The sequence below is a fragment of the Sander lucioperca genome, chromosome 19 (genome assembly GCF_008315115.2).
Source record: "Sander lucioperca isolate FBNREF2018 chromosome 19, SLUC_FBN_1.2, whole genome shotgun sequence".
NCBI lineage: Eukaryota > Metazoa > Chordata > Actinopteri > Perciformes > Percidae > Sander > Sander lucioperca.
Window position 1 is genome coordinate 2,070,393 of NC_050191.1, and position 10,000 is coordinate 2,080,392.

Sequence of the window (10,000 nt, forward strand, 5' to 3'; positions counted from 1 at the left end):
CAACATAACAAATAAAAAAAAGTTGGAAAAAACTTGTAAAAAAGCCCAAAAAAGGTGACAAACAGGCTAAATGCCCCCCCACGAAAAAAAATATTTCCCCCAATAAAACGATAGAAATATCCGCAAAAAAAAGCGACAAACGTTAAGAAAATAAAAAATAAAAATTTTGCAAAAACTTGGAAAAAAAGCCCAAAACGAGAAAAACGTGAAAAAGCGTCTAAAAGTGTTAAAAAAACTAACCAAAAAAAAAAAAATCGTAAAATCAATCGCCGATTAAAATGTTGATTAAAAAGCCCCTAATTACCTCGGAGTCTTCATCATCAAATGTCTAAAAATAACTTAAAAGAAGGTGACAAACAGACAAAATTTTCCCCCAAAAAAACTTGAAGAAACCAGAAAAGACAACTACAAAAACATTTTTAATGTAGTAGCTTAAATTTTGGGGAAAAACGCCCAGTTTTAATTACTGGGCTTTACACCTAGATGCTGATTGGAGGAAACGAGAAAAACGTCAAAAACGTGAAAAAGCGTAAAAAATAAATAAAATAAAAACGAGTAAAAAAACATCAAAGTTTTAAGTTTAAAGTCAACATTAAGAGAGCAACACAAAAGGTGTCAATAATAACGTAAACACACCGGAAAATAAATAATAAAAAAAAACAAAACGAGAAAAACGTCAAAAAAACGTAAGAATCGGAAAATCGATCGGCGATTAAAATGTTGATTAAAAGCCGTAATTACCTCTGAGTCTTCATCATCATCGTCATCATCGTCTTCCTCGTCGTCGGTGAACTCCAGTTTAACGGGCTTGCTGGGTTTGAAGCTGCTGGTCAACACGTACCGGTACCGGGGGTCCGCGTGCTGCCGCTGCTGCACCGGGACCGGGACCGGAACCGGGACCACCACCGGTTTTAACGGCTTTAACTTGGAGAATCTCTTCTTGGCATTTTGGGTTTTATTAACCGGTCTCACGGCGGGTTTCTCCGGCGTCTTCCCTCCCGGAGGAAACGCACACCCCTCCGTCTTGGGCTTCTTCTTGGGCCGGTACTTGTAGTCCGGGTAGTCGGCCATGTGCTTCAACCGGAGCCGCTCGGCCTCCCGGATGAACGGGATCTTCTCCGTGTCTTTCAACATCTTCCAGCGCTTCCCGAGCCGTTTGGAGATCTCTGCGTTGTGCATGTCTGGCGACTGCTCCATGATCTTTCTCCTCTCCACTTTGGACCACACCATGAACGCGTTCATGGGCCTTTTAATGTGACCCGAAGCGGTTTTGCACCAGTCCGGTTTCAGCGGGACGAGGCTGCGCGTTGAGGCCGCCTGCAGGTCGCTGTCCGCCGGGTTGGCTGCCTCGCGTGTCCCGCTGATATTCCCCGGTCCGCCATGTTCCGTCTGCTGAACCATAGTCCGGTTTAAATGTCTCAAACTGACCGCTGGGAACTCAACAACAACCCTAACTACTTTCTTTACTAATACTACTGCTTTATTAAATATTTTTATCGCGTTTTCCTGCCGCTGTATTGCCTTCTTCACACCGACAGCATCTCTCTCTCACTGTTTAAACTTCCAAACCGGCGTCTTATTAACGCTGCTGACCAAGCGCGAGACGTTACCGCCCTTCCACCAATCACCGCTCTTCTTCTCCAGAGCCTTCCCGCCTCCGCGGCGCTTTCGGCCAATCACAGCTCTGCTACTCTCCCTGTGTGCCCGCCCACAGGCGTCCGGCCGTTATTTCAATTTAATTACAATTGATAAATCATTACAGTGAAAGTAATCGATATTTAACATGTTTTTATTGGTGTTTAGTGGCATTAAATCACAGCACCGAGACGTACAAAGCCAATCAAAGCAAACACGTTTAAGGTCGGAGTTTCTCACTTACCTCCATGTTTTTCAGCCTGTGTGTCTGACAGTTTTAATGCAAATTAAAAGATTACATGGAAATCAGTTTTTATGTTGAGTAGCCTACAGACAGAGCATATGTCTTAGAGTGAATAGTAGACAGTGTAGGTAGCCTAAATAGAAAAAGACAAACTTCGAAATAAATGATCAAAACATTGAATGAAAGGAAAAATGCGTCAAAAAACCCACAAAAATGTCCACAAAAAGCCACGAAACTCACAAAAAAGGGATACACATGTTTAAATAGTGACAAAAAGTCGACACCACGACAAAAACTTTGTTAAAAATTACAAAAACGTTGAACAAAGCAAGAAAAACTTCTAAAAAAGCCACTGAACTATTTGTTGTTTAAGGATTGGAGGAATTCACAAGAGTCTCTTTAAGGATCATTGAGTTGTGTGTGTGTGTGCGTGTGTGTGTGTGTGTGTGTGTGTATCTGTGTGTATTTGTGTGTGTCTGTGTGTGTATCTGTATGTGTGTGTGTGTGTGTGTGTGTGTGTGTGTGTGTGTGTGTGTGTGTGTGTGCGGGTCCTTCAGGACTTTCCAGGAATCCTTGAACAGTTTTCAAGTGTTGTTCTTCGGAGAACGCTTGAGCATGTTCCACATTTAGTTTAACATGAAACAGCCCTGAAATCTCCATCACCAAACCCACCAGACTCCATGTAAATAATCAGGACTTTTAGCGTGTATAGAGCCAGCATATTTCCACCAGACTCCATGTAAATAATCATGACTTTTAGCGTGTGTAGAGCCAGCATATTTCCACCAGACTCCATGTAAATAATCAGGACTTTTAGCGTGTATAGAGCCAGCATATTTCCACCAGACTCCATGTAAATAATCAGGACTTTTAGCGTGTATAGAGCCAGCATGTTTCCACCAGACTCCATGTAAATAATCATGACTTTTAGCGTGTATAGAGCCAGCATATCTCCACATGTAAATGGGTGAATTAAGGGTTTATTTCAACCAAACCAGAGTGGTGATTGTTGGAACAGTGGAAAGATGAACCAAGATGACTTTTGATAGTTTTATTTAGTTTCTGTCCACTTTGAATGAAGTGTGTTTTACGCTGATAAAAGTACTGATTATTTACATGGAGTCTGGTTGGTTTGGCTTTTTGTCACATTTTTGTAAGTTTAGTTTGTTTTAATGCTTTAAAACACCAAAGTCACACAATAACACAAACTAACTGAGCGATGGAGGCAGCGGTAGAGCAGAAACTCTCCCGTGTTCTGCGAGGTTAAATCACTGTTTTTGTGAAAGGAGTCTGGTGGCGTTGAAGAGAGTAGCGCAGAACACAGGAGTCATCACTCAGTTAGTTTGTGTTATTGTGTGAATTTGGTGTTTTACAGGATTAGTTCAGATTCACCTCCATGAGATTCATATTGATATTAGATAATATCCATCTGAGCAGCTATGTTTTGTGTGTGTGTGTGTGTGTGTGTGTGTGTGTGTGTGTGTGTGTGTAGTGTGTGCGTGTATTTAACCTGACAGAGAGAGAGAAAGTTAATGTGTAACTTCTGTGGCAGTAAAATTACATTTTTACATCTGAAAACAAACTGCAGTTGCTGTCACTGATGTGCCTATTGATCAGACTGTGTGTGTGTGTGTGTGTGTGTGTGTGTGTGTGTGTGTATGTGTGTGTGTGTGTGTGTGTGTGTGTGGGAGTGTGTCTCTGTATGTGTGTGTGTGTGTGTGTGTGTGTCTGTATGTGTGTGTGTGTGTGTGTGTGTGTCTCTCTGTGTGTTTGTGTGTGTGTGTGTGTGTGTGTGTGTGTGTGTCTCTCTATGTGTGTGTGTGTGTGTGTGTGTGTGTGTGTGTGTGTGTGTGTGTGTGTGTGTGTGTGTGTGTGTGTGTGTCTCTGTGTGTGTGTGTGTGTGTTACCATCCATTCACATAGATGAGCTGAGCCGTCACTCAGGAATGTGGCTGTTGTTCTGAGGGCCGTCAGGGGTCAGAGGTCAAGCTGCTGCTGCAGAGGTGAATCATTATATTATATCTTTCTACATTTATACCCTAAAAACAGAGTTCTGCATCCTGATTGGCTGCAGGATGCTCACAAATCTCCTGATTGGAGGAGGAAAGTAAGGGAACTTGGTGAAATTCTTGTGTTTTCTCCATAAAGCGTATCTCTCACCAAAATGCAACCTAGGGTGTTTTTGTGAATGTATCCGAGTCAAACTTTCATTTAAAAGCATATTTAGGACGGAATCACCACTTTTAAGCTTCACCATATTCTCGTTTTTGGGTCAAATGGCCTTTTGAATGGGAGTGCTAGGGGCACTTTGATGCTAGCCTCAAAATATCTATTTTTAAACCACTAAGAAGGCTCGACACAACATGAGACTTTGCTCCAAGTCTCACCAGGAGCTCTACACCTTAACTCCACCGGTGACCAAGATATACTATAACCAGGAGCTCTACACCTTAACTCCACCGGTGACCAAGATATACTATAACCAGGAGCTCTACACCTTAACGAAAGACTTGACAACATTGGTTGTGTTCAGAGTTTACTAAAAAGAAAGGTTTTAACAACTCACGTTAGCTGTTGTTCTTCCGGTCTCCGTCTATCGAGCCAGTCAGAAATAGTCAAGGGAGGAGAGTAAAGATGGAGAGCTCCTAAAGCTTAGTTCCATATAAATGCACGAATAATTTGTTGTTTTCTCGTTAGTGAAACACAATATTGACCTTGTAGTTGATAAAGGAGCCTCATATAAGAATGACATTTCCTCCTATGGAGTCTGTTCATTCACATTCGGAGATCGCCTATTTTGGACTGGAAAAATGGCGGATAGCGTAAACACCAACAGCTAACGTGAGTTGCTCAAAACATTTCTTTTTAGTAAACTCTGAACACAAACAATGTTGTCAAGTCTTTGGTTAAGGTGTAGAGCTCCTGGTTATAGTATATCTTGGTCACCGGTGGAGTTAAGGTGTAGAGCTCCTGGTTATAGTATATCTTGGTCACCGGTGGAGTTAAGGTGTAGAGCTCCTGGTTATAGTATATCTTGGTCACCGGTGGAGTTAAGGTGTAGAGCTCCTGGTTATAGTATATCTTGGTCACCGGTGGAGTTAAGGTGTAGAGCTCCTGGTTATAGTATATCTTGGTCACCGGTGGAGTTAAGGTGTAGAGCTCCTGGTTATAGTATATCTTGGTCACCGGTGGAGTTAAGGTGTAGAGCTCCTGGTGATACTTGGAGTAAAGTCTCATGTTGTGTCGAACCTTCTTAGTGTTTTAAAAATAGATATTTTGAGGCTAGCATCAAAGTGTCCCTAGCACTCCCATTCAAAAGGCCATTTGACCCAAAAACAAGAATGTGAGTGTGTGGTTGTGTGTGTGTGGGGGTCGGGGGTGTGTGGGGGTTGGGGGGGGTCTGTGTGTGTCTGTATGTGTGTGTGTGTGTGTATGTGTCTGTGTGTCTCTGTGTGTGTGTGTGTGTGTGTGTGTGTGTGTGTGTGTGTATGTGTGTGTGTATGTGTGTATGTTTGTGTGTATGTGTGTGTGTGTGTGTGTGTGTGTGTGTATGTGTGTGTGTGTGTTTCCACATTTCTTTCAAGCTTTTTTCAAAGTTTTAGTTTTAGTTGCGTTGTTTGACCGATTCTCACCTGCAATTTCTTCGACATATTTGTTAACTTCTACGTTTGACGCTTTCCACGAGTTTTACACTTATTCTTGGAATTCAGGGTCAATAAACCTACATTTTTGAGTTCAAAAAGCAGAAATATGCTATATAAATTGAATAAAAACACCAAAAATTCAATGAAAGTAGTGAACTGATCCTTCATTTTACCATCCATGTTCATTTCAGGCAATTTGGTTGAAAGAAACCCACATTTCTGATTTAGGCACTTTTTGAAAATGGGTGAAATTTGACAACAGGAGTGTTGAAAAATGTGATTTTGGGACAAACTGTGACTGTCAGACTGTCTGAATGGAACAGCTCATTAGGATGCTGCTGCTGCTGTGTTTGAGGAGCATTTAGGTGTTGACTCAGCTCTCCGTAGATGCAAATGCATCCTCCCCCCCCCCCCCCCCCCAGCAAGCCCTGTGTCATACACATGTTAAATAAGGATGGATTTGGGGGTGGGGGGGGTGTTGCAGAGAGGAGGTCTTTAACGCTGCATGTGAAGAACTGGAGAACAAGCTGCAAACAAACTCACTCAGCTCACACACACACACACACACACACACACACACACACACACACACACACACACACACTTCCAAATACGTGCTTTTAAATCTTCCACTGACCGAGGGGAAACCACTGGCTGTTAAAATCAGACCTAACTTCTCTTCGTCTTCTCCCATGTTTGTTTTCACACGTTAATTTGGATGATAATTGCTGTTTTTTCTCTTAATGAGTCCTCCATTACCTGTGTGTCTGTGTGTCTGTGTGTGTGTGTCTCTATGTGTGTGTGTGTGTCTGTCTGTGTGTGTGTGTGTGTCTTTATGTGTGCGTGCATGTGTGTGTCTCTGTGCGTTCAGTGACCCGAGAATATGCTGTGAGCCGGCTGCAGAGCAGCACAAGCTGCCGGTTAAGTTTAGGCCACAAAAAGTGAGCGTTATGCAGCCTATCGTAGCGTTATTTTTTCAGTAACGGGGTAATCTAACTTATTACTTTTCCCGTCGTTACAACGCTGTTAACGTTATTGGACGTTAAATGCGGTGCGTTACTATGCATTGATTGAATAAACTGTGTAATCTGAACGCACCCCTGGCTCACAGCTAGTGAGGAGGTGGGTTAATAACGAGGTAAGCCATTATGATTGGCTAAGGCAGAGTCATGTTTCATGGTAGCCAATCAGAGCCAGTGTTTTTACACACATGCCAGCACACGCCACACACACACACACACACACACAACAGCTAAAAAGAGATTCAATGAAGCAGCAGAGATGGCGAGTCAGGAGCAATCCGATGAAAAGTTGGCATTTTCAAGGTGGAGATATAAGCACTACTTCAAATTCATTGTGGTCGACGGTGAGAACGTGCATGTAATGTGTACATTATGTCCAGGAGAGAAGACTTGTCGACATCCGTTGCAAGCAACTCTAATTTAATGAAGCATCTCACAACGACACACGCATCTACAAAGCTAGTGGCCAAAACCACCGATACCTCCACCAGAGGATAGCTCGCCATCCACTAGCAAAGAAGGACTCGGAGCAAAGTCCTCCAAGCAGCAGAAGATAGATCTTTCTGCCTCACGGCAAAAAAACTGCTCAAAAAAATCCAAATTCTTTGACATATAGCATCTTTTTTTTTAACAGTAACGCAAATAGTTACTTTCCCTGGTAACGAGTTACTTTTATTATAGAGTAATTCAGTTACTAACTTTTTAGAACAAGTAGTGAGTAACTATAACTAATTACTTTTTTTAAAGTAACGTTCCCAACGCTTTTAAAGACGTCCACTGGACACACATTTCCTGGGTGAAAGGCTTTTGTTTTCCCCGGGAAGCAGACTCCGCTCCCACCCATCCTCCCCCAACGACCTCCTAGCTTCCAAGCCATCATGTGTTCCTAATCCCTGGCAAAGTAATGCCTTGTTCTATTGACCTCGGAACTCAGGAGCCGGAGCTGGGAATGCCCAATACCCAAGTTGAATGCGTTCCATTTAAAAGTCGGATTTTCATTGTTTTCATTAGCTCTAGCCCGGTTAGCTATTGTTAGCAATACCTGTTGATAACAACGCATTACGCCGTTACTGAGCAGCCTCCAACTGAGCTTGAAGACGTAGATGTGACGTGAGCAACCTGTCTGAAAGTTGGAAGTCTTCTGGTAGCTGTGCCAAGAGAAATCTCAATCATTCCCAATCTAGCAGAGACGGAGAGCGTAGGTATATGTAAGGAGATAACATAGACACAGGCTAATTATTGATCACTAAAATGATAGTTAACATTAGTAATTAAACTTAAACAGCTAATGGAAGTCCAAACTGCCTGAGAGCTTCTCCTGTACTATACGGTAATTCCTCTACTATGAGACAGTAAGTCTCGTGGTTATGACCCAATCGTTAGCCTATTTTTATAAAAACGTCTGCTACGGAGCCATAACGTGAGGTACAAGGTAATGGAGCCTTTTATACATTGTCGTGTTTCTTTAGAAATAAACAATGGACAAATAGAGTCTTTAAACTCTTCAGATGTAAAGTTATTCTCTGTCAAAGTGACGTCAAAATGAATGGCAGTCAATGGGATGCTAACGGGAGGTGATGACTTGGTAGCCTCAACATGGCGCCCGAGGAGAGGCTTACCCCCTTGTGTTACTGCAGCTTTCACAACTGTTGATACATGGGGCAGCCATGTTGGATTTTGAACTCGGGCTACTGCGAGGTTGTCTGAGTTCTGAGCTCGTAAATCGGAGGTCAGGGGGCGTGTTTACGACTTTGACCTGGAAAATCCGAGTTGCGAGGTAAATAGAATCACAAAGCAAATGCAAACATTTTGCATCGATATAGATTTTTTTTTGCATGTTCGCCTATTTCAGGTATGTGTTTATAGGTCTCTAATCTCTAATTATTCCGTACATCAAGATATTCACATCCAGTCTTTTCTAGTAGGTGAAGCAACTTCCTGACTACAAACATGCCAAGTTTCAAAGCTCTCAGACCTTGTGTGATTGATCTGCAATAGTTTACATGTCTTAAAGCGTAACTCTCGCCAAAATGCAACCTAGGGTCTTTTTGTGAATGTACCTGAGTCAAACTTTCGTTTAACCCTCCTGTTGTCTTTGGGTCAAATTGACCCATTTTCAAAAAATATCTATATCCGAAATTTGGGTTTCTTTCAACCAAATTGCCAAAAGTGAACATGGATGGTTCCATTTAACACTCTTCTCAAAGGAAATGAAGGAGCAGTGCACTACTTTCAATTAATTTTGGGTGTTTTAGTCAATTTTATAGCATATTTCTGCTTTTTAAACTCAAAAATTAGGTTTAATGTCCATGAATTCCAAGAATAAGTGTAAAACTCGTTGTATGAGTTGGTAGTAGTGGGGAAAAAAGCGTCAAAGTTAAAAGTGACAAAAATGTCAAAAAAGCAACAAAAACATTGAAAAAACAACAACTTAAAAAATTTATTTAAAAAAAAAAAAAAATGCGACAATAAGCGCAAAAAAACTTCAACAAAAAGTGCCGGAAGCAGGATTCTTCTTTTGAAAAAAGTGTCAACAAGTCTTTAGCCGGGAGGACAACACAAGGGTTAAAGGCATATTTAGGACGGAAACGCCACTTTTAAGATTCACCGCATTCTTGTTTTTGGGTCCAAAGACCTTCTGAATGGGAGAGCTAGCGGCACTTTGATGCTAGCCTCAAAATATCTATTTTTAAACCACTAACAAGGCTCGACACAACATGAGACTTTGCTCCAAGTATCACCAGGAGCTCTACACCTTAACGACAGCATTTACAACATTGTTTGTGTTCAGAGTTTACTAAAAAGAAAGGTTTTAACAACTCACGTTAGCTGTTGGTGTTTACGCTATCCGCCATTTTTCCAGTCCAAAATAGGCGATCTCTGAATGTGAATGAACAGACTCCATAGGAGGAAATGTCATTCTTATATGAGGCTCCTTTTTCAACTACAAGGTCAATATTGTGTTTCACTAACGAGAAAACAACAAATTATCCGTGCATTTATATGGAACTAAGCTTTAGGAGCTCTCCATCTTTACTCTCCTCCCTTGACTAGTTCTGACTGGCTCGATAGACGGAGACCGGAAGAACAACAGCTAACGTGAGTTATTAAAACATTTTTTTTTAGTAAACTCTGAACACAAACAATGTTGTCAAGTCTTTCGTTAAGGTGTAGAGCTCCTGGTTATAGTATATCTTGGTCACCGGTGGAGTTAAGGTGTAGAGCTCCTGGTTATAGTATATCTTGGTCACCGGTGGAGTTAAGGTGTAGAGCTCCTGGTTATAGTATATCTTGGTCACCGGTGGAGTTAAGGTGTAGAGCTCCTGGTGATACTTGGAGTAAAGTCTCATGTTGTGTCGAACCTTCTTAGTGTTTTAAAAATAGATATTTTGAGGTTAGCATCAAAGTGCCCCTAGCTCTCCCATTCAGAAGGCCATTTGACCCAAAAACAAGTAT

At 41.7% G+C, this 10,000-nt stretch overlaps 2 protein-coding genes across 3 annotated transcripts in view; one reads left to right on the top strand and one right to left on the bottom strand.

Moving 5' to 3' along the window:
- The window catches only part of LOC116061885 (NLR family CARD domain-containing protein 3-like), a 181,199-nt gene that overhangs the window by 38,999 nt on the left and 132,200 nt on the right, over nt 1–10,000 (top strand). The gene's annotated exons all lie outside the window — the stretch shown is intronic.
- The window catches only part of LOC116061520 (transcription factor SOX-11-like), a 17,167-nt gene that overhangs the window by 2,811 nt on the left and 4,356 nt on the right, over nt 1–10,000 (bottom strand). Inside the window, exon 2 of one of the 2 annotated variants that reach the window (XM_031315765.2) lies at nt 742–1,506. In XM_031315765.2, the coding sequence (XP_031171625.1) occupies nt 742–1,401 (660 nt within the window). In that variant the 5' untranslated portion in view covers nt 1,402–1,506. Of the gene's footprint in view, nt 1–741; nt 1,619–10,000 lie in introns of those variants that run through there. The other variant, XM_031315776.2, reaches the window with a different exon arrangement.